Here is a 25,091-nt window from a genome sequence, read left to right as displayed (position 1 = left end):
CCACAATGCGAACTCTAGTCTTTCAACCTCTGTTTGTGCCTCCAGTGTTAGAAAATAATCAACAGGCCAAATAGCTAGAATGTTTCAGAATTAATATTCTTAGCACTCCAAGAAGTCAGCCAAATGTTTTTTTAAATAAAGCAGAGTATAATTGAAGCCCCTGACCGACAGAGCATCTATTTGGTGGAGGAAACTTACTGTGCAATCCCCAGGAGACAGAGAGGGAACATTTCCATGGAGATGCCATTACCAACTGAAAATTATAACAAGAACAGATGTTTGTTATTTTGTCACATTGTTTGTTTAGGGATATTGTGTGATAATTGTCGGTTATTTAAAGTTGGCCCTCGCTTTAAGATCTGTTGGAGCAGAGGAGTCCACATTCTCATGCAATAGTTGTCCTCTTTCAAGTAAACAAGCCTTGAAAGAATGAAGCGATTGAAAATGTAGCCGGGACGTTGGGTGAAAATCTGAAATAATAATAATAACTCACTAAAACTCCTAGCCATTTATCAGTGATAGATTTGTTTGTTTAGTCAAAGAATTAAGGGGCAAACTCCCCAAATCATTTATTCACAAAATGCTGGAGTAACTCAGCAGGTCAGGCAGCATCTCGGGAGAGAAGGAATGGGTGACGTTTCGGGTCGAGACCCTTCTTCAGACCCGAAACATCACCCATTCCTTCTCTCCCGAGATGCTGCCTGACCTGCTGAGTTACTCCAGCATTTTGTGAATAAATCGGTTTGTACCAGCATCTGCAGTTATTTTCTTATACTGCTTGTCGCTCCCCATATCATTTGTTCTATATCCCTCTATATCACCATCTATAATCTCTCGTTTCCCTTTCCCCTGACGCTCAGTCTGAAGAAGGGTGTTGACCCGAATCGCCACCTATTCCGTTTCTCCAGAGATGCTGCATGACCAGCTGAGTTACTCCAGCTTTTTGTGTCTATCTCAAAATCAGTAGACTGGGTTATGGCATAGGGCGATTATGGTGTAATTAAATGGTGGCACAACTAAAGGAGATGAAAGATTTACTTATATTACTAAAAGTCCAAGTATAGTGCATCAGAATTGATCAGGCTGGAGAAGATGAGAAAATTCATCATGAATAGAGACCGGCGGTTAAATGGTCTGATAGCCAAACAGATTGTCGAGCAGAAGGTCACTTTGGCCAGGGTTCAGAGGTCATAAAGTCACAAGGTCATAAGTAATAGGAGTAGAATTAGGCCATTCGGTCCATCAAGCCTACTCCGTGATTCAATCATGGCTGGTCTATCTCTCCCTCCTAACCCCATTCTCCTGCCTTCTCCACATAACCTCTGATACCTGTACTAATCAAGAATCATTCATCAAGAATGTACTAATCAAGGTCAGGGTTACGAACCTTTGGGAAGCAGAGCAATGAGTCATACATCTCTCAAAGAATAGCAGGGAAGACATTGGAAATAGGGTGATGGGAGAAGGATTTGAGGTAAATTCTTCATTGATTGAACACAGAATGACCAAGTGGAAAATGAGGAACAGTTACGAAACTCAAAGTGAAACGATGATCTCATTGCCCTTAAATAGCTTACCCTGGAACTGTGGACTGTCGGACACTGGCAGAGGAAACTGCTTTGTATTTAGCAACAGCCAGAGGATACCTGGAGTGTATGCATTGTCTGCTGGAAGCAGGAGCAGAATGTGACATCACTAATAAGGCCAAAGAAACCGCACTCTACAAAGGTAAGCAACACCGATGAGGTGGATCTGTTTCAGTTGGTTTATCGCGTGTGCCTCTCCACAACTCCAAACTTGATTGCACAGGGACGTGGGGCTTTGATTTTGTCTTTGCACGATCTAGATTATGTTTGTATATTAAACTTCTTTTTATTGGTGTCTACTCTGTACTATGTTTACATATCTGTTGTGCTGCAGCAAGTATTTGTTTTGGAACATATGACATTAAAACACTTGATTCTCTTGACATACAAATTTATAATGTGTATCACTGAAGACTATATTTAATCGGACTTTACTGGACTTTGTCTTGCACAAAACGTTATTCCCTTCATCACGTATCTGTACACTGTGGATGGCTTGATTGTAATCATGTATTGCCTTTCCACTGACTGGTTTGCACGCAACAAAAGCTTTTGTACCGTACCTCGGTACATGTGACTATAAACTAAACTAAACTAAGCAGGATTTTAACATGGAATCTAGATGACAGCATAATTTGCTCACGAACCACCAAAACAATACTCCAGATTTTCTCGGTAAATACCAATTTAACATTTTTCAATGTCTTTTCTTTAACAGCATGTGAAAATAAAAGCGCAGAGGTTGTGAAGCTTCTCGTAAAATTCAATGCCAATGTTAATCACCGCTGCAACCGCGGATGGACTGCACTCCACGAGGCCGTCGTACGAAATGATCTGGACATCATTGAAGCTCTTATCACTGCCGGCGCCAAGATCGAGTCCACAAACACTTACGGAGTCACTCCGTTCTTTGTTGCATCTCAGAGTGGACAAATGGAGGCTGCACGTTTTCTTGTAAAGTGTGGTAAGCCGAACTATCTCTCGATACTGGTTATTTGGAAGTGGTGGAGTGCTGCTGGATTATGAGGTCTTTCTCTTGATTTGGCATTCACAGGGCACAGTTGGGAGGCAGTGCAGTTGAGATGCTGCCTTACAGCGGCAGAGACTCGCGTTCGATCCTGACCACGGGTGCTGTCTGTACGGAGTTTGTCTGTTCTCCTCGTGACTGTGTGGGTTTTCTCCGGGTGCTCCAGTTTCCTACCACACTCCAAAGTTGCACAGGTTTGTAGGTTAATTGGCTTCGGTATAAAATTGTATATTGTCCCTAGTGTGTAGGATAGTGCTAGTGTACAGGGTGACAGCTGGTCAGGTGGACTCGTTAGGCTGAAGGGCCTGTTTCCACGCTGTATCTCTAAAGCCTGAAGACTAAAGTTGATGAAAGAACCAGAGGTGAAATGAGAAGAGAGTTTTTATAATCAGCGATGTATTGCCTGAAAAGGTGGTGGACGCAGATTTAGAAGGGAATTAGGTAAATACTGGAGAAGTAAGAGCATCCACTGCTTTGGAAAATTACACGAGCAAGTGGGATTAATTGGAGCTGGTGCAGATGAAAGATTCCACAAGTTCTTCCCAAGTTACAGCAGGGTTATATTCTTGTGAACTCTTCATAACCCGAGCAGCTGACAAGTTGGTAATCTGGCCACCAACCAAGTTCCCAGGTGGCAGAAGATGTCTGTGGCCCCACAGCAGCCAGCAAATACATTCCATCGGTCTCCCAAACAGTCGCTTGTACACACAGGCTATACAAAGTTGGCTGTTCATGACCTGAGAACGTTCTGTGCATATTGACCAACGGATCCATGCTCTCCAATGCGTTGATATTTTTACATCATCTGGTGTAAGAGGAAATTAGAAGAATTGCACAGGAAAATATTGTGGTCAAGGGAGACCTTCATCATGCTTCCTTCTGTAAACATGGGACCATGCAGGAGCACAGGGGATAGGAGGGGGTTGAAATGGTATGCATTTTTTTGACGTGATCTCACATCAGTCTGGACACATCCTATATGCCGATAATGTCTGGGGCTGGTGGAATTCGATGAGGACCTTCTCTCCACAATCTCTTACTCACAATTGCAAGATTTCCCTCATATTAGGCCTCATTTTTTGGAACAGGACTACAGAAGAGAGAAGGGTAAGGACCAACTACACCTGGTCAGACGGCAAAATACACTTATAGCGAGCATCTAATATAGTAACAAGCGTTTTTTAAATATAATTTGATACCAAGTCACCTCAGAAGATATTAGGACAGATGATCAAATTCCAGCCAAGCAGCAGATTTAGAGGGATGATATTAGAGAGGAAAGAGGTGGGACGTGGAGGTTTGGAGAAAGAATTCCAGAGTTCTGGAACCAGAGAACCTGAGGCACGGAGTCATGCAGCCACTTTGGCCAACACATCTACACTATCGCAGCGATTGAGTTGCTGCCTATCAGCGCCAGAGACCCTGGTTCGATCCTGACTATGGGTGCTGTCTGTACAGAGCTTGTACGTTCCCCCGTGACCTGCGTGGGTTTTCCTTGGGATCTCCATTTTTCTCCCATACTACAAAGACATACAGGTTTGTAGGCTAATTGGCTTAGTATAATTGTATATTGTCCCTGGTGTGTGCAGGATAGTGTTAGTATGCGGGAATTGCTGGTTGTGGGCCAAAGGGCCTATTTCTGCACTCTATCTCTAAACGAAACTAAAGACCGTCTACCTTGACTCCATTTTTTCTCACGCTTTCTCATCAACTGTGGCCCCACCTACTTCTGTTACTATATCAGGGCAACTTACAGTTCCAACTAGTCTATTAACTGGGCAGCACGGTGGCGCAGCGGTAGAGTTGCTGCCGGAGACTCAGGTTCGATCCTGACTATGGGCGCCGTCTGTACGGAGTTTGTACGTTCTCCACGTGACCTGCGTGGGTTTTCTTCGAGATCTTCGGTTTCCTCCCACACTCCAAAGACGTACAGGTATGTAGGTTAATTGACTGGGTAAATGTAAAAATTGTCCCTAGTGTGTGTAGGATAGTGTTAATGTGCGGGGATCGCTGGGCGGTGAGGACTCGGTGGGCCGAAGGGCCTGTTTCCGCGCTGTATCTCTAAATCTAAATCTAAATCTAAAACTGTTATGTCTTTGGCATGTGTGAGGAAATTGGAGTACTTGAAGGATACCACTTAGTCACAGGTGGAACAAGACAACCCCAGACAAACACCACCCATGATATGGATCAAACCCTTTACATTCCGGCCACTGTCCACACGATGGGCCGTCAATGTCTACGGTCAATTTTTCAAAGTAATATTGGTCCATGAAAGGTGTATTGAAGGTAGTCAAACTGTGCTTACTATCCTCAGGTGCCAACATCAACACCCAGGCCAGTGATAATGCCTCAGCATTATATGAAGCCAGTAAAAATGAGCATGCAGACATTGTGGAGTTCCTCTTGTCACAAAACGCTGATGCAAACAAGGGAAACAAGGATGGCTGGCTGCCCCTTCACATCGCAGCTGCAAAAGGCAACATGGAGTAAGTTTGTGGCGGACACGACATGCTGAGTTGAAAATAATGTGAAGGATTTAATTATTGTGGTCTTGCGCTCTGAAATTTGAGTTGAACATCTAAAATTGAAAGGAGAAATAAGATGGGTGGGGGGGGGGGAGACTCACTGTGGATCTGTTTAGCAACAGTGCACATTTATGAACATAACTTCTTGCAATAATTTAAGAATTTAGTTTTAGTTTTTTTAGTTTTAGAGATACAACATGGAAACAGTCCCGTCAGCCCGTCGAGTCTACACTGACTATCGATCACCCATTCACAATAGACAATAGACAATAGGTGCAGGAGGAGGCCATTCGGCCCTTCGAGCCAGCACCGCCATTCAATGTGATCATGGCTGATCATTCTCAATCAGTACCCCGTTCCTGCCTTCTCCCCATACCCCAACAATAGTTCCGTTATCCCTGCTTTCGCATCTACCTCTCTACACTCTGGGGATAACTTATAGGCCAATTCATCTACAATCCTTAAAGTCTTTGGAATGTGGGAGGAAAGCAGAACACCCAGAGGAAACCCACACATTCACAGGGAAAACTTGCAAACTCCACACAGATAGCACCCGAGGTCTGTGACACTGTGATGCAGCAGCTCCACCAGCTGCACCACTGTACCACCCCTAATTAAATATTTTGATATAAAAATATTTGCAATGGCCTTTAAGAACACCCAATATATATAAAGGCACTATTTTATAAGATGGTGAACTGGGTCAGGTATATTAATTGTGTATATGATGCTTATGCAATTAAACTACAAAATAAATTCTCATGCAGCGTTATTACTCAATCCTGGAGGCATCTATGTTAGAGTGGGCACTGGAGCACAAACTGTACCAATCCAAAGAATTACCACCTCATCAATGCAAAATGCCTTATAGTAAAGACTTCCAGATGTTAAAAAAAGCCAAATGCTTACCTATTTACATTGTGCACGCCAGCTGCTTGTTTAATACCTGGAAAATAGATCAACTGCATAGTTAGGGAATCTCAGCGGGACAGGCAGCATCTCTGGAGAGAAGGAATGGGTGACCCATTCCTTCTCTCCAGAGATGTTGCCTGTCCCGCTGAGTTACTCCAGCATTTTACGTCTACCTTCGATTTAAAGCAGCATCTGCAGTTCTTTCCTACACACAGTTAAGGGATCTTATTTTTGCCAACCTAGGATTAAACCTTCCTCCTCACTGTTCCCTCCACCTCGGTAGTTGGTGAGCATCAGTGCAGAAGTGCAAGAAATGGTAGCTCCCGGAGTAATTCATCAGCTGCCTCCGCCACCATGTACTCATTTTGTGTTTTTTGAAAGAGGAGCCCAGAAGTATTTTCACACAGTACAATAGTTTTGTGTGCTAAGTTTAGGAATTCAATTAAAACCCCCCAAAATGAATTCTCACAAGATGCTGAATTGCCTTTGGCTTCTGCAGAGATACCCCATTGTGCACAGACATCAAATGGCATTTAATTTGGATACCATTAATTAAAAATTCTTTTGAGCATACGGAGACAATTATAAGGCCTCCTTCAGCATCAGTTAAGTGGAATTGGGCAGCATGGTGGCACAGCAGTAGAGTTGCTGCCCTACAGTGCCAGAGACCCTGATGCGATCCTGACTACGGGTTCTGTCTGTACTGAGTTTGTATGTTCTCCCTGTGAAAGCGTGGGTTTTCCCTCGGTGCTCCAGTTTCCTCCCACACTCCAAAGACGTACAGGTTTGTAGGTTAATTGGCTTTGGTAAAATTTGTCCCTAGTGTGTAGGATAGGGATAGTGTACAGGGATCGCAGGTCAGCATGGACTCAGTGGGCTGAAGGGCCTGTTTCTGTGCTGTATCTCTAAACTAAAAATCTAAACTAATTAAGAGGATTTGGTCCATCACCATAGCATTTGGGGCCTTGATCCTCTTATCGGTATGTTTAGTTTAATTTAGTTTATTGTCACGTACAGGTACAGTGAGCAGTTTTTGTTGAGTCCCCTTTAAGATTTTAATGTTCATTACTCTTCCCTCCTTCACTGCAAATCTCCTTCAAGCTCCTCACTATCATACTCCAGATTACGACCAGAAACACAATCACCTGCAGCAGATTGCATTCTCATCTAGCCATAGAGTAATTCAACATAGAAAAAGGTCCTTCCACCCAACTTGCCCACGCCGACCTAGATGGCCCATCTACACTAGTCCCACCTGCCTGTCCATATCCGTCTAAACCTATCCTATCCATGTACCTGTCCAAATGTCTTTTAAGCGTTGTGATATTACCTGCCTCAAATACCTCCTCCGGCAGCTCGTTCCATATACCCACCACCATTTGTGTGAAAAAATTGTCCCCCAGGTTCTTATTAAATCTTTCCCCTCTCACCTGAATCCCATGTCTCCTGGTTCTTGAGTACCCATTCTGGGTAAAAGACTGCATTTGCCCTATCTATTTCTCTCATGATCTATAAGATCACCGCTCATCCTCCTGCGCTCCAAGGGATAAAGTCCTAGCCTGCTCAATCTCTCCCAGTAGCTCGGGCCATCACGTCCTGGCAACATCCCAGTAAATCGTCTCTACACCCTTTCCAGCTTAGCAACATCTTTCCCATCCAACCGACACCAGGATCTAACCTTTGAGTTCCTGGTTTCTCTGCAACTCCTCCCCAGCTGAAACTCTAATCTACCTTTGCTAACCCCTGGCCTCTCTCCACCATGGCTTCACATGATCTGAAGGTCATCTGCCAGCCTGCCAATGGTAGAGCTCCCAGTGAAAAAAACCTGTCTTGTCCACAGCTTGTGTGGAGTCAACTCTGCAGCACAAGATGCTTTGAGCTTCATTCAGTAAAGCAGTGTTGTGGCAGAGGCAGCGCACAGCAGGCATCAGTCAGCCTTCCTTCCCCCCTCACCACCATTGGCCAGTTAAACACCCAGAACAGCTTCTAGACTAAGAAATACTCATGCTATTAAAAGAGTCAAGGCGTAATCAACTGCTTAGGAGGTTCGGCATGTACTCTACAACTCTCACCAACCTCTACAGATGCACCATAGGAAGTATTTTATCAGAATGCATCACAGCTTGGTTTGGGATCAGCTCCATCCAAGACCGTAAGAAATTGCAGCAAATTGTGGACGCAGCCCAGACCATCACACAAACCAACCTCACTTCCATTGACTCCATTTATACCTCACGCTGCCTCGGCAAGTTACACCCTGGCCACTCCCTCTTCTCCCCTCTCCCATCAGGCAATAGGTATAGAAGTGTGAAAACGCACACCTCCAGATTCAGGGACAGTTTCTTCCCAGCTGTTATCAGGCAACTGAATCATCCTACCACAACCAGAGAGCAGTGTGGAACTACTATCTACCTCCCTGGTGACCCTCAGACTATCCTTGATCGGACTTTGCTGGCTTTACCTTGCACTAAATGTTACTCCCTTATCACGTATCTATACACTGTAAATGGCTCAATTATAATCATGTATTGTCTTTCTGCTGACTGTATAGCATGCAACAAAAGCTTTTCACTGTACCTTGGTACCCGTGACAATGAACTAAACTGAACTAAAATTAAACTGATACAGGGAAAGATTAGCCTAAAATTGTCTTTGTTCTCATACGATGAACATAAAGTGCTTTATGTTCCATTTCGGAGATGATATCACATTGCATTTTGGAAATGGAGTAGTTCATGCAGCCCTGATCATCCATTTACCTTTCTCAGCAGTGGTGTGTTCTTTCTTTGGATTGTACAAAGGTATGTCATGTTGATTGAATGAAGCAAATCTGTCCAAACCTGTTAAACAGTGCGTTATCTTACCATGAAAAATAGTCTCACAATCCATCTCATCAATTATTTTGCTTATCAAGCCTCGCCACAAAAGGGTCAAGATTAGGTTCAGGTGACAAAGGGCTCATTTTACACATCCAGTCTTCCTCTTGTGCAAGTAACTTCAAGACTGTAAATTCACTAAGCAAGGAAGTCTGAGATTAATTGATGTGACTGAATGCAGTCACAAGTTGATCACATTTCATTATGTTGCTAGTGGAATGGAATGGAATACTTTATTGTCACATGTGACAAGACACAGTGAAATTATTTGCTGTATACCCAATTGCATACAAATAGTGGCCACCTACGGTGCTGACAAAGTTACAAAGCACGCCGGCTCCTCCTTTTCTTCCCCTCCCCCCACAGCAGTTCCCCCACACCGGGTTCCCATTGTCCTGTGTCCCGTCCCCCCCATTGTCCATTGTTCTCCCCCCCACCTCCCTGACGGTGGTTCCCCCATTGTTCTTCCCCCTCCTCACGGCGGTCCCCCCATGCAGGGTCCTCCATTCTTCTTTCCCCCCCCCCCAATAGTGTTGCTATTGAAAGTGATTTATGCCTGACAGATCATTATCAACGTTTTGTTCTTACCTTATTTTAATTTATTCTTACCTTGTTCTTACCTTATTTTAATTTTGATCTTAATTTAGCCTAGTTCAGTTATTGATTCCAGTTACCAGTAAGGTCCGCGTGAGACGCAGTGGGATTAGTCCTCTTCATCTTGCTGCTCAGCATAACCACGTGGATGTTATGGAAGAGCTAATGGAAGCCGGCTACAGCATCAGTGCTCTCCTATCACCTGAAAGATCCCGACTTTTTGAAGATAAGCGTACTTCTATTTTGTACTTTGCTGTTTACAACAACAATATAGATGCAATAGAAATACTGCTGAAGGCCGGAGCAAATCCCAATGTGGATTTGATAACCCCCCTCCTCATTGCTATCCGACATGGCTCCATCAAAATTATCCAGATCCTCCTGGACTATGGGGCTAACATCAATGCTTATATTCCCACACACCCCACTTCCTTCCCGGCAACAATTATGTTTTCTATGAAGTACCTCAGTTTGCTAAAGTTAATCATGGACTATGGTGGTGACGGAGAATCGTGCTTTAAGTGTGACTACGGCAGCTGTCTACATCCAGAGCAAGTGCAGAGAAACCCTGAAAGAGAGCCAGAGCATAAATATCCGAGTGTTGTCCAAGTAAGTTGTTCTAACACCTTCACGTTTTAAAAATGTTATTCATGCAATAATGAGAGATTCTATCATTTACGAGGTGAATTGAGCATAATTGCAAAATTAATGAAAAATTAAAAAGCTAATTATTCTGTATAGCTTAGTGCAGATTGATAATTCTGGACGAATAATTCCGGACTAATTCCAGTGTGAGGAAGGGTCTCGACCCAAAACGTCAGCCATTCCTTCTCTCCAGAGGTGCTGCCTGTCCCACTGAGTTATTTCAGCTTCTTGTATCTATCTTTTTGATAACTAATAATACTGGGGAAAACCACCCATTACTAAACTGCACAACATAATGCCTTGAAGGGAGGCACAAGAGACTGCAGATACTGGAATCTTGAGAAAAACACAAAGTGCTGGAGGATCCGAGTGGGTCAGGCAGCAATAGGCTCCAAAGACGTACAGGTATGTAGGTTAATTGGCTGGGTAAATGTAAAAAAAAAATAAAAAATTGTCCCTAGTGGGTGTAGGATAGTGTTGGTGTACGGGGATCACTGGGCGGCACGGACTTGGTGGGCCGAAAAGGCCTGTTTCCGGCTGTATATATATGATATGATATGATATGAGAGGAGGGAATGGACAGGTGACGTTTCAGGTCAGGACCTAACTTCAGACTTCTTCAGTCTTCAAACTTCTGCTGTCTGAATTCAATGTTTCAATTCAATGTTTCAATTCAATGTTTCAATTCAATGTTTCAATTCAATGTTTCAATTCAATGATTCAATTCAATGATTCAATTCAATGATTCAATTCAATGTTTCAATTCAATGACACTTTATTGTCACATGTACCTAGGTGCAGTGAAATGCTTTGTTTAGCATACAATGCTTTAAAATAATACAGGAGACCTCACCTAGGCAGCACACAAATGTTGCCACATTTCTGGCGCCGACAAAGCTACAAAACGATACAGGAAGAAGGGTCCTGATCCGAAATGTCACCTGTCCATTCTCTCCACAGATGCTGCCTGACCCGTTGAGTTCCTCCACCACTTTGTATCTTCTCAATGTCTTAAGGTTACTTGAGTGGTTCCAAGTTCAAAGGACCGGTTACAATTCCTAGGTGATGTGAAGGCCCATAAATACTGAAAGAATGGGAGATAAAACAGTTTTAAAATGAACTGAACCAAATTTCCATTGTCTTAAGCAATCAGTCTTGATTACCTTTGCGCGGTGCAGTTTTGAAGCCTTTTTTAAGGCCCTCAATAACAGTGGTGGTCAGTTGGGTGATCATGATGGAATTCCTCTTGAGGCTTGGTAACCCGCCTAATACACATCCATGCTGTGGAGAGACCATGCCTCTGCACTACTCAAATGAAATTTGAACTTTTAAATGTGACAGAAATGTACTAAAAGTTCCAAGTTCATCTCAAATTCTACCCATTCCTTTCTTTCCCAGCTGTGGTGACTCTGCCTCCCTTCACTCCCTTTGGTTCAATAATTTCAGGGCCGTAACTATGAGAGTGAATTTAATCTAATTTCATGCAGAGTTTAAATATACACAGTATTTCAAGATAGTCATATGTTTCTTCTCTTGAAGCCCTTTAAAGTTTGGCCAAAACAGAGAATTCCTTTAATGTTACTCATCGGAACTGCCCCACTGCTCACAAATTCTTTAAAGAAGATTCTTTTAAGTCACTGCCTCTCAAAGCCTCCAACGGCCTTTCCTAGAAATGAGGTCCAATCGATCTGTTTCACATACTTTTTCTATCCTTTTATGAGTTACCAGGATCCTTCAGGCTCTCAAATTCAAAACCAAATTCTTGGGCGGCACTGTGGTGCAGCAGATAGAGCTGCTGCCTCACACCGCCAGATGCCCCAGTTCAATCCTGACCTCGGGTACTGTTTGTGTGGAGTTTGCACGTTCTCCCTGTGACCATGTGGATTTCCTTCTGGTGCTCCAGTTTCCTCCCACATCACAAACATGTGCAGGTTTATAGATTTATTGGCCTCTGTAAATTGCCCCCAGTGTGCAGGGAGTGGATACAAAAGTGGGATAACCTAAAACTCGTGTGAACCCGTGATCGATGTTGGGCATGGAGTCGGTGGGCCGATGGCCTGATTCTACACTATTTCTCTAAGTATCAGCAATCATGTACAATCTGTACTAATCCTAAATTGGTCTTATACTCGAGAATTGTGCATTTGATTGTTTGAAATCCATTGCCAGAAAACCGTAGTATTACATCGTGAAACATTGTGGAGAATTGACCAAATACCTTGACAATTGAAATTCTTCTCTACTGTATTTTGACTGGGCAAGCTAAGACACCTGTGCTAGAAAGCCAATCTATATTTCTTTTAAAATATTATTTATATGGAGGGATATGGGCCAAATGTGGGCAGATGGGACTAGTGTAGCTGGGACATGTTGGCCAGTGTGAGCAAGTTGGGCCGAAGGGCCTGTTCCACACTGCATCACTCTATGACTCTGGACATTCTTTTAGTGAGTCAGGTCACCAAATTATGGGGTACTACAACTCCTTCACCACTAGTCCATAATTAGGCTCACTGCTAGCCCATACGCAACCCTTTCATCTTTGCATGCATCTCCCTACACTAGGTCCCACTGAATCATAGCTCCCAGTGTAGGGAATCTCTGAACCCAAGTCTGATAGGGTCAACTTTGTAACATGCGAGTAGTATTTCTTCTCTTAAAAGACACATGAAGGAAAGTCCTGAATTTGGTTGCTTTCAGACGAACCCACTGGTCTCGCTCAGAGGAAGTCCATGAGAACTCTGTGAAGTTTAGTCTAGACTTTTGTAGGAATGTTACTCTGGTTGGGCAGCATTCAGATTCGGTCTGTAGAAACAAGGAACCGCAGAAGCTGTTATTAAAAAAAAAAGACACAAAGTGCTAGAGACAAACTCAGCGGGTCAGATGGCATCTCTGGAGAACATGGATAAGTGGTGTTTCGGGTTGGGATACTTCTTCAGTCCAAAGAAGGGTCCTGACCTGAAACGTCATCTATCCATGTTTCCCAGAGACACTGCCTGACCAGTTGAGTCCACTGAGTGCACATTTTCTTTTTCAGGTTTGTTCTTCTTTGGAACAGTTGCCTGGGACTATGCATGAATACCTCAGTTGTAGAATGCCCATTGGTTTTAAATATGTAAACCTTCTCTAAAAGGAATGTCTAGTCTCGCATGAACCAATGGAAACAAAAGTTTTCTCAGGCAAATTCCAACTAATTCATTCAACTCATGATTCCCCAACTCAGTTGCTGCTCTGAACTGCTTCCCAAATGACAGCCAAGTATGTTTATAACTGAAATTTATCTTTAAAGTGATATTCCAAATGATTACTAATAACATTGTTCACAGTTTCTTTGCTCAGCACACACATTCAAACTGCATTACATCAGCAGTCAAAAATGTATCTGGCGTCTCTGGGAGCAAGCTTAATTTCTGGATATGCACATAGAATTGCAGCAAATATTGTTTTAAGCTCCAGATGGACCTGACCCTATATAGATTGCAGGACAAACTTCAAAAATGAATTGCTCAGTTGCACACAAGATGAACAAAATCGACTCTTCGTCAATAGTGGGTCGTTTGCAAAGTGCCAGTCAGAATATTTGTTTTTTTGGAGGAGTGAAATAATTTGAAACCGATGAAGCAAAAAACTTTGGATGCTGGAAATCTGAAACTAAATCAGAAAATTGAGTTTATTTTCTCCTATGCACAAGTGTGGTGAGATACAGGTACAATGGAGGAACTCAGCAATTCAGACACCATCTGCGGAGGAACAGGGTTAATGTTTCAGGTCAGTGTGACCCATTGTCGGAACATCTTTAACACCCCTTCCCGACCCCTTTCTCCCCCAGGCCACTCCTATCTCTCCCTCCTTCTCCCCCCCTCTCCTGTACCCCACCTGGACTTGCACCTATTTCTAACAGTAGCGCAGCGGTAGAGTTGCTGCTTTACAGCGAATGCAGCGCCCGAGACTCAGGTTCGATCCTGACTACGGGTGCTGCACTGTAAGGAGTTTGTACGTTCTCCCCGTGACCTGCGTGGGTTTTCTCCGAGATCTCCCACACTCCAAAGACGTACAGGTATGTAGGTTAATTGGCTGGGTAAATGTTTAAAAAAAAAAATAATTAAATTGTCCCTAGTGGGTGTAGGATAGTGTTAATGTACGGGGATCACTGGGCGGCACGGACTTGGAGGGCCGAAAAGGCCTGTTTCCGGCTGTATATATATGATATGATATGATATGATAACCCTCTCCCCCTCCATTCCAGGCTTCACAATGCTCAAGTCTTCAATCCGTTCGTTTCACACCTTCTGTTCTTATCTCTGGCATTTGTTCCAACCATCTGCCTATCAAAAACCTCCCTCACCTGTGTCCACCTATTACTTGCAACGTTTGTCCTGCCTCTTCACTTTCTACCCATCCCCACTTCATTGCAATCAGTGAGAAGAAGGGTCCTGATCCAAAACGTCACTTATCCATGCTATCCAGAGATGCAGCTTGAACCGCTGAGTTACTGCAGCACTTTGTGTCCTTCTTCATTAGAATTCAATTGAAAGGTTATTAACCTGAACCGTTAAGTCTTTCTTTCTCCATATGTGTTTCCTGGTCTGCTGAATCTCTCCAGCATTTTCAGTTTCAATTAAACTACAGAAGCACTCTTTAGACATGTTATACCTTATTGTTTGTGATTCCTGTTGGTAACCAGGTGTCAAGACTAGAATCAAGAACCAAAGGTTTAACATGAGGTGGGATAGATTTGATAGATACCTGAGAGGTAACATTTTCACACAAAGGGTGGTAGATATGGGTATATGGAACGAGTTGCTGGAGGAGATCGTTGAGGCAGGCACATACAACGTTTAAGAAACATTTGGATAGGTACATGGGTAGGATTGGTTTAGAAGGATATGGGCCAAATGCAGGCAGGTGGGACTGGTGTAGATGTTGGCTTTGGGAAGTTGGGCCGAGAGGCCTGTTTCCACACTGTAAGACTATGACTCTTATCACTCTTCCATGAGAACTGGGTGTGTTCACGACATCACTAGGCAATGCAGGCCCAGAGTGTGGAGCTACTTCATTACATCTCAGACCCAGTCTTGGGAGAGGTTGCCCAATACTCAGCTCAATCCAGCCACAGGAAGGGTCTCGCCTCCGATTCCTTCCCACGGTTGGCCAGGCCGATAAAACCTCGGCCGGCAGTTCACCAGGGCCACTACTTTCCTGCTTTTTGAAGGTCGCTGACCTCTGCCCTAAACGAATCCGCCCACACGTTCCTTCCCCCCTCACGTAACCATCATCATCATAGTCTCTGTGCCACATTCCTCCCTCCTCGTCCTTTCTGGATTCTGTGTTCACGTCATGAGTCAGTGTGAGAGGGATTGAGTGTCCCAGCATTCAGCACTGCTGGCTGGGCTGAGGCACTACAGTTAACTCAAATAAAACAACATCTGCAATTTTCTTTAAATCAACATTTACACGTCGACCATTATAAACTGATTATTGGGTAAAGAAATGACCCATAACCGTTTGGTTCAACTAAGAACTCTCCAGAGTCCCTTAATTTGCCCTGTCCTCAATAAACATCATTCATCCACTTGGGGGGTAAAACAAATGGAGCATATTTTCCCATACACAGAGGAAATCAAATAGCCTCATGGTAATTTTTGCAAATCCAACCCAGATTTAACTGTCAGACATTTACATTACAAACTGCTATTGAGGTTCAATTTGTACAGTTCCTTAAAATTAAGTGATTACAAAGGCTTTTGGTACCATTAGGTATGCTTCGTTAAACAGATATTTCTTCCTTTATTACCACAATTTGCCCTGCTGCCTAGGGTTTACTGAGGACAGTTGAGTATCCAGTTTGATTCATTGGAATATTAGCAAGTCCAGAACCAGGGGTCACAGTTTAAGAATAAGGGGCAAGCCATGTAGGACTGAGATGAGGAAAAACTTTTTCACCCGGAGAGTCGTGAATCTGTGGAATTCTCTGCCACAGAAGGCAGTGGAAGCCAATTCACTGGATGTTTTCAAGAGAGAGTTAGATTTAGCTCTTAGGGCTAAAGGAATCAAGGGATATGGGGAAAAAGCAGGAATCGACACTGATTTTAGATGATTAGCCATGATCATATTGAATTGCTTGCTTGAAGGGCCGAATGGCCTACTGCACCTATTTTTCTACGTTTCTATGTTTCTAAGTTCCTGTTAGAAACATGTTGAAAAAGGTTAATTGTTGGTAGTGAAATCCACTAGTTTATTTTTTATTACAGATACAGCATGGAAACGGGCCCTTCAGCCCACCGTCCACATCGATCATCGATCTCACACTAGTTTTATGTTATTTTAGGGAATGCATCTTCACAATATAAATCAATTTGTTGGAGTTTAGTTTTAGCTTAGAGATATAGTGCGGAAACAGGCCCTTCGGTCCACCGAGTCCACGCCGACCAACAATCCCCGCACACTAACACTATCCTACACACACTCGGGACAATTTGCAATTACACCAAGCCAATTAGCCTACAAATCTCCACATCTTTGGAGTGTGGGAGGAAACCGGAGATCATGGAGAAAACCCACGCAGGTCACGAGGAGTACATACAAACTCTTGTACAGACAGCACCCATAGTCAGGATCGAACCAGGGTCTCCCGCGCTGTAAGGCAGCAAGTCTACCACTGTGCCACCATGCCGTATCGTAATTGGTACATGTGACAATAAACTGACCTTGAAACCTTGAAATTGTAATGTTAATATTTCTCAAATTATTTATCGATGTGCCATTTATCTTCTAATCTGCTTTTCAGTTTTGCGAGATTGTGTCTACAGCTAGAATCTGCAGATGGGCTGGGCCAATTATTGATGTGCTACTTGACTATGTTGGTAATGTAAATCTCTGCAGTAAATTGAAGGAACATCTGGATAGTTATGAAGACTGGGCACCTATCAAAGCCAAATCAGGCAAGTATATCCATTTGCACACAAAACCACAGTAAATTGCTTTATTGGCCTGTTATATCCTAACATGGAAACAGTCTAAATGGTAACATTTGGCATTTACTTAACTTTTAGCATTGATACAGATTGTTTCTATCAAAGAGGTAATCTTTAGGACCGAAGTCTTTGTCATAAATTGTCCTATGGTTCATGTTCATTTGTTGTAGGAGCAGAATTAAGCCATTCAGCTCATCAAGTCTGCTCTGCCATTTAATCATGGCTGATCTATCTTTCTCTCTCAATCCATTCTCCTGCCTTCTCCCCATTACCCTCGACATTCCTACCAATCAAGGACCTATCAATCTCCACCTTAAAAATACCCATACTCCACAGCCTTCTATGGCAATTAATTCCACAGTTGCACCACCCTCTGACTAAAGAAATTCCTCCTCATCTCCTTTCAAAAGGTACGTCCTTTTATGGCTATGACCTCTGACCTAGACACTCTCACCAGTGGAAACATTCTCTGGTACTATAAATGGTTTTCCAGTGGGAAAGAGCAAACAAGGTAGCATTTCAGCTCAAAGTCGTTCTTCATGTCCTACCTGTTGCGAACGTCCTGAGCAATATCACAAAGTACTTCCTTACTCACTGTCAAGGAATACAAGATGGCTCAGGCCAGGAAAACAAGAAAAGAATAGAGGCCATGTATAAATAATTCCAAAAGATGTACAGGTTTTTCTCAAAAATGCAACAGCACATGCAATGCAATGATTTACACCGATCAGCCAAAACATTATGACCTGATGAGCCAAAACATTATGACCACCTGCCTAATATGCTGTTGGTCCTCCGTGTGCAGCCCCGTACGCAGCTGGGAGCAATGCACTGTGTATTGTGACAATTCCTCCTGTGACCACCATTAAAAATTTCTGTGACTTGTGCCACAGTAGACCTTCTGTCGGTTCAGACCAGACGGGATAGCCTTCATTGCCCTTGCGCATCGATGAGCCTTGGGCACCCAACACCTTGTCGCCAGTTTGTGGTTTGTCCCTCCTCGGACCACTGTCGGTAGGTACTAACCACTGCTGACTGGGAGCACCCCACGATCCTTGCCGTTTCAGAGATGCTCTGACCCAGTCGTCTGGCCATAATAATTTGGCCCTTGTCAAAGTCGCTCAGGTCTTTACTCCTGCCCATTTCTCGTGCATCCAACACATCAACCTCAAGAACTGACTGTTCACTTGCTGCCTAATATATCCCACCCCTTGACAGGTGCCACTGTAACAAGGTAATCAATGTTATTCACTTCACCTGCTAGTGGTCATGATATTTTGGCTGATCGATATATCTGTGATATGAAACCTATTCCCTGAACCATGGTCCAAATAAAAGTGAGAGCAGTCTTAAAAAGAACAGCAGCCTCAGCAATCAGTGGCTTAATTTACTATCTTATGGCTAGACCCAAGTCAGATAAAGCTACACCCTTTTGCCGTATGGTTTAATCAGTAGGAGATCTCAAATATATCAGCGTGGACCAGCTGAAGAACACACTAGAGCCACACAGCCTTTGAGGTGACTGAAATAAAAATAGTGAATATCGGAAATACCTAGTTTGTCAGACAGCATCCATGCAGAAGCAGATCGGGTCAATGACCTTTCATGGGGACTGCAAAACTGCAACATTAAAATTGTCTTAAAATGTAGGTCCCGAATGGAGAGGCGGGGAGAGCAATAGGAAATATCGATGATAAGGTGGAAAGCAAATAAATTATATGATAGAAGAGGTGATGGAGTAAAGTCAAAGTGGGTGCAAGGACACAAGTAAAGAAAGTGCAAATGGGTTGAGAGAGAATGGAAATTTGAAGCACAGAATCATTGCCAGAATCCATTAAAGTCACCTTTGAGCTCTGATTTTGTCTTCGAGCTGAAACATTAACTGCTTCTTTCCACAGATGCTGCCTGATCTGTTGTTTCCAGCATTTACTGGTTTTATTTCAGAGCTCAGTTTTGATTCTGAATGTTCAATGACGATGACAGTAAAACTATTCCCAACAGTACTATTAGAGTGGAATTTAACAGAACGAGCACAGCGGTTAACAGCCACAAGAAATACTGATTTTACCACTGGCATCCCAAAGTTTAATGAATAAAAATAACTTGTTAGGCTTGGGCTGAGAATTGTTTGTGGGCCTAGTGCCAGAGAGGTCAGAGTGCAAGTGGGACGAGATATTAAGCTTCTGGTTACTGGAAGCTTGCTTAAGGACTGATCCCTCTCCCCAACCCCAAACCAGAGTTAACCCTTAATTGTCCTTCACGTAGGATTAGTGTGCAAATAGCTGGAGAATTCAAATGATGGTGCTAGAGAAGGCTGCATAACAGCACTTGGTGTGGTGGATAAGGGAATCAATGCCTAGGACCTCTTGATGTGTGCATTTAACAGCACATGCTGACAACAAGTTCTTGTCGTATTTACCACCTTGTTCCAGTGAATGCTGATACTGTTAGCAACATTATCATCACAGTTTCCAGGACATGATAAGATTACAAAGTACATAACATGCAGTTTTTGAATCGGATTCCTAAGGAATCCAAAGATATTGTGCTGAACTTCTAATCAGTAGGTTATTTGAAACATATGGAACAAATCAATTATAAAAAAGAACACACTTACAGGGGCAAACGTTAATTAGAAAGATCCATGTAGTTTCTGTAAATATTAATCTGATAATAATAATAATAATAATAATAATAATGCATTATATTTATATAGCGCTTTTCAAACACTCAAAGACGCTTTACAGGGATTTCTAGAACATAGAGAAGTGAATAAATAGATAAATAAGTAAACAAACAGAGAAAGGAGACAGAAGGTGAGGTGACCTTCAGTGGTTGAAGGCAGTGCTGAAGAGGTGAGACTTCAGTGATGTTTTGAATGTGGTGAGTGAGGAGGAGTCTCTGACGGTTTGGGGTAGTGAGTTCCATAGGGTGGGAGCAGCGATGGAGAAAGCCCTGTCCCCCCAGGATCTGAGTTTGGTCCGGATGGGGAGGGGACAGGAGATTGGCAGCAGCAGAGCGGAGGGTGCAGGTGGGAGTGTGCCTGTGGAGGAGGTCAGTCAGGTAGGATGGGGCCAGGTTATGGAGGGCTTTGTAGGTCATGAGGAGGATTTTGTATTGGATTCTCTGGGGGATGGGGAGCCAGTGGAGTTTGTAAAGGACGGGGGTGATATGGTCATGGATCGGGGAGTGGGTGAGTAGACGGGCAGCGGAGTTTTGAATGTATTGAAGTTTACTGATGATTTTTGAGGGTGAGCCATAGAGGAGGCTGTTGCAGTAGTCCAGACGGGAGGTGATGAAGGCGTGGATGAGGGTTTCTGCAGCTGTGAAGGAGAGGGATGGACGGAGACGGGCAATGTTTTTGAGGTGGAAGAAGGCTGTCTTTGTGATGTGTTTGATGTGTTTGTCGAAGGAGAGGGTTTGATCAAAGATGATTCCAAGATTCCGGATGTGAGGGGAGGTGGATACTGGGAGACCATCAATATTGAGGATGAAGTTTTGGGTGGATTTGGTGAGCGTTAATGTATTGTTGGTGGGCTTTCAGGGATTGACAGCTCTTTAAATTTGTTAGTGTTAGTTATTTAATTAATTAATGAGATGGCTCCAAACAAAATATTGTCATAATAATGTGAATGGGCTTTTAGAGATGCAGCATGGAAACAGTCCCTTTGGTCCAACTAGTCCGCGCCGACCGGCGATCATCCCGTACACCAGCACTACCCCACTTACTAGGGACAATTTACAATTTTACCAAAGCCTACAAACCTACATACCTGTATGTCTTTGGAGTGTGGGAGGAAACCGGAGCACCTGGAGAATGTACAAATTCTGTACAGACAGCATCCAAAGTCAAGATCGAACATGGGTCTCACGCACTGTAAGGCAGCAATAATACCGCTGTGCCACTGTGCTGCCCCAAATGGATTAATGAAGAACTTGGCGTAACATCAATCACACCATATTCACGGTGCAAACTATCGAGAATCAAACTGCTGAACATATATTTGTTTAATGACATATGTCATTTTCTATTTATTGGTAGATTTTTTTGTACATTGCCTATCATATGATGATTTTATTCTTTGTTTAGAACTTCCAAGACCTCTTCTTCATCTTTGTAGAATTAAAATTCGAAAGATTTTGGGCTGTGAGAGACTAAGACTTATCGAAATGCTGCCTCTCCCTGGCAGGCTGAGAAAATACTTGAACTACGACCTTACAAACGAGTTGGCATAGCAGAGGCTTTGGCAAGGAACGGAAGGATAATGGATAATAAACGGACTTGTGCATTAGAGGGTGCAGAGAAAGAAGTCAGTCCATAATCAGATTAGCAACAGCGACAAATGATTTTTGGATATGTGACTGTGTAATGGAGCAAAAGGAAATAATGTTTTGTGGGATAATAACACATAAGATATGATCCACCAACTAACTAAGTGGTCTATGATTGATTGAGTGAGCACCAGGAAACTGGAAATAATTCAAGATCTTTGGATTTAAAAGGTTCTTAGCAAAGGAAACGAAACCTGAAATGGAAGCATTCTAATAATGCATATCATTGCCAATCAATGTGTGAATGAGACAAGGTAGAGTTCAATTTGGCAACATCCCTTTCACACGTTCTAATGGAAGGTTCCCCAGAAGAACCCGCCTCTCTTTTTCCAGTGTTGCTGGAAATACTGTGCATGTCCAACATTTTGTATTTTCAAACCAGCTTTCTAACAGATTGCAGCATTTTAATCTGTATATACGCAATATAGAAAATGTACCAAGATCCATGGAGAAGTAGCCTGCTGCATCAATGTGTAAGATAAAGATTTGGCAAGCATTTTTTTGTTTGTGAAGGAATAGCAAAGAATAATTGATTAATTGGCATCGTGCAACTCAGACACATTTTACATATGGAACTTAGTTTCAGTTTGGACCTCGTCCTGAAATCAATCGATGAAAAGTTCAATGGAGGGAGACACAGGAACCGCAGGTGCAGGTTTACAGAAAATGACAAAAGATACTGGAGTAACTCAGTGGTCAAGGCAACAACTCTGGAGAACACGGAAAGGTGACATTTTTGGCCAGGATCCTTCTCCCAACTCGGAAGTCACCTATTCATGTTCTCCAGAGATGCAGCCTGACCCGCTGAGTTACTCCAGCACTTTGTATTTTTTTTGCATGAAAAATTCAAAGCTACTTAAAGTCAGACTATTATTGGAAGTTCAATACAACACTTAATTTTTATGCTTTATATATTGAAATTATAAACACAAATCTGTAAGATGTTGTTCTACAGAAAAACATTACTATTTACTTTTGATATTTGATAAGTGCTCTGTGTTAAATGGAATATCACAGCAACTGAAGAGCAATTTATTTATTTTTATTTTTATTCACTGATAGTAAATAGTTCTTGAAAAATCTTTGCAACCTTTTGCTTCTGAACTCTCTCACTGTTAAATGCACATTGCAAGATCAACCAAGCCAGAAATGACAAGCCCTAATTTCCTGTCATGCTTTTGCTAAGTTACTGAATCTTACTCTAGCCTACAGTTGGAATTCTGAAACAGGAAGCCTGGAGCCTGTGGTGTCACTGAATTTGATCATGGGGGATGTGGAGAACCAATTAAATTATAGTTGATTTGCTAGTCTTTGCTCCACATCTCTTAATACCCTTGTCTGAAATATTATGATTAATGTTGTGAAATTTTCCTTTGACCCAACCTAAGCCGTCGAAGTAGGCAATTTTAGATTTAGCCAACCTTCTGGTGAAAAGTGTTTCCCCAATCACACTCCTAGTTCTAATTACATCACTGTGCTTCTTTTTCATTGGGTGACTCCACTGGCGAAAATTGTTTCTCTGAATCTACTTGCCAATAATTGCACATCGGCATTATATCAGGTTATGATCATGCCTAATAGTCAAATGTCAACACAGAAGTCAATTATAAAGAGCAATAGATGAAGAAGGATTTTATGGGTGAAGTTCTGGAGAGATATTTACATAAAGATGTTGCTAAACAGATAATAGGAGAACATTTGGTAAAAATGAGCAGATTGGAAAAATGTCCTTTGAAATTTAATCTGTATTGTACACATTTAGTATTTTAATGGCAATTTCAAGAGTTCCATTCGGCTTTTGAACTAATTCGATTATTTAAGGAATATTCATAAACCTGAGGACTGTAAGATTAATGACTCTTCAACACAAGGACAAAAAGGAAAACTAAAGACTAAATAGAATGTCAGTCCTACAGCCAACAGAGCTGATATGTGTGTTTGGATCATTCATTCAAACTTTGCAACCGGATTGCTTTAAGTAATTAGAGACTCAAGAGAATGCATACGCTGGAATCAAGAGCAAAAAAACAAACTGTTTGAAGAATTCAGTGGGTCAGGCAGCATCTGTGAATGGAAATGGCTAGTCATTGTTTTGGGTCAAGGCCTCTCACCTGGATCAGAGTTCCTCTATCAGTTCGTTTACTGTTCCAGTCCAGATGAAAGGTCGCAACCTGAAATATCAATTGTCCATTCCCTCTGCTGACTTCAGGAAGTGGGGTGAAGTACAACCCCATTGAGTGCATCAATGTTGATGGGGGTGGAGATGGTCAAGAATTTCAAGTTCTTAGGTTGAATATCACCAACAATTTGACTTCCCCCAGCCACATTGACACCACAGCCAAGAAACCATAACAACACCTTTATTTCCACAGAAGACTGAGGAGATTTGGCATGCTTCCGATTAATCTTACCAATTTCTATAGATACACCACAGAAAGAATCATGTCCCAATGCATCAAGTATTGGTTTGGCCACTTCTCTTCCCAAGACCAAAATAAGTTGCAGAGTTGTGAACGCACAAACCAGCCCAGCCATTGATTTACTTCATCTACATTTCCCGATGCTTCAGAAAAGCAATCAACATAATCAAGGACTACTCCCATCCTTCTCTTCTCCCCACTCTTCGTCAGACAGAAGTTACAAAACTCTGAATGCACCATATTCAAGAACAACTTGTTTCAAGTTGTTATCAGACTCTTGAACAGACCTCTCATATAGTAAGGATGAATCCATCTCCCAAACAACCCTGGTTGCAGCCCTCACACTTTTTACCAACACTTTCTCCATAGCTATAAACACTGATTCTGTATTTGGTTCTTTTTTCCCCTCTTTTGCACTACCTTGATGTAATTATGAATGGTATGATGTGTCTGGTTGACATGTGAACAATGTTTCTCACTGTTTCGCAGTACACGTGACGATAATAAAGCAATTCCAATTGTGAATGCCACCTAACCTTCATATAACAACCTTCTTCTTTGTATTTTACTGGAAATATTGCCCTGCTTTTATTGGGAGAAGTTGCTGTGGTTTCTGACTTCGATGCTTGTAGGATAGGTCTTATTTTCTCAGTAAATTGACATGGTTTGCTGTGAGTCATTTTCTGTACACCATCTGCAGGCTATTGGCTGTATTTTAGACAGTTCTGGACTCGTCAAACATATTTGGAGCAACATTAGGCTGATTAGAGTAGGGCATCTATTAGAAGGAAACCCTTTTTCATCCATTCTGTTTAATTGTTTTGAGCACTGGGATCCAGTGACAATTGATATTACTTTAAAAACAGTGTTTGGAACTGCAAGCATATTGCAGAGTTAAGGTACTATGTTGTAGTTTTATGCACTGGAATGTTTTTGTGGACCTGTTTTTTACTCCAAATTTAACAGGAATATTATAATTTTCTGACAGTGATTATAATAAAGAATATGTATTTGAACTAAGTTTATGTCATGGTCGTAATTATCGATCACAAAGTATGTGTGACTGATGTAGAACTGTTTGCCGTTGTAGGGTTCTTTTTTTAAAAAAACGTGTTACTTCACATCCTTTTTGTTTTCAAAGAAACCAAATTTAATCTCTTTATAAGGGATATCTTCAAAAATAGAGATTGTTACAGGTCA

At 42.4% G+C, this 25,091-nt stretch overlaps 1 protein-coding gene across 1 annotated transcript in view; it reads left to right on the top strand.

The window, feature by feature from the left end:
* Positions 1-24,876, top strand: part of asb2a.1 (ankyrin repeat and SOCS box containing 2a, tandem duplicate 1) — a 36,026-nt gene extending 11,150 nt beyond the window's left edge. The window contains exons 4-9 of the mRNA XM_078407213.1: positions 1,573-1,728; positions 2,305-2,550; positions 4,931-5,102; positions 9,577-10,132; positions 16,953-17,106; positions 21,230-24,876. Of these exons, the coding sequence (XP_078263339.1) occupies positions 1,573-1,728; positions 2,305-2,550; positions 4,931-5,102; positions 9,577-10,132; positions 16,953-17,106; positions 21,230-21,375 (1,430 nt within the window). The 3' untranslated portion in view covers positions 21,376-24,876. The remainder of the gene's footprint in view (positions 1-1,572; positions 1,729-2,304; positions 2,551-4,930; positions 5,103-9,576; positions 10,133-16,952; positions 17,107-21,229) is intronic.
* The last annotated feature ends 215 nt before the right edge of the window (positions 24,877-25,091 follow it).

The sequence above is a fragment of the Rhinoraja longicauda genome, chromosome 10 (genome assembly GCF_053455715.1).
Source record: "Rhinoraja longicauda isolate Sanriku21f chromosome 10, sRhiLon1.1, whole genome shotgun sequence".
In the NCBI taxonomy this organism is placed as follows: Eukaryota; Metazoa; Chordata; class Chondrichthyes; order Rajiformes; family Arhynchobatidae; genus Rhinoraja; species Rhinoraja longicauda.
The sequence above is the reverse complement of the archived record's forward strand: the minus strand, read 5'-3'. Positions and strand labels throughout refer to the sequence as shown.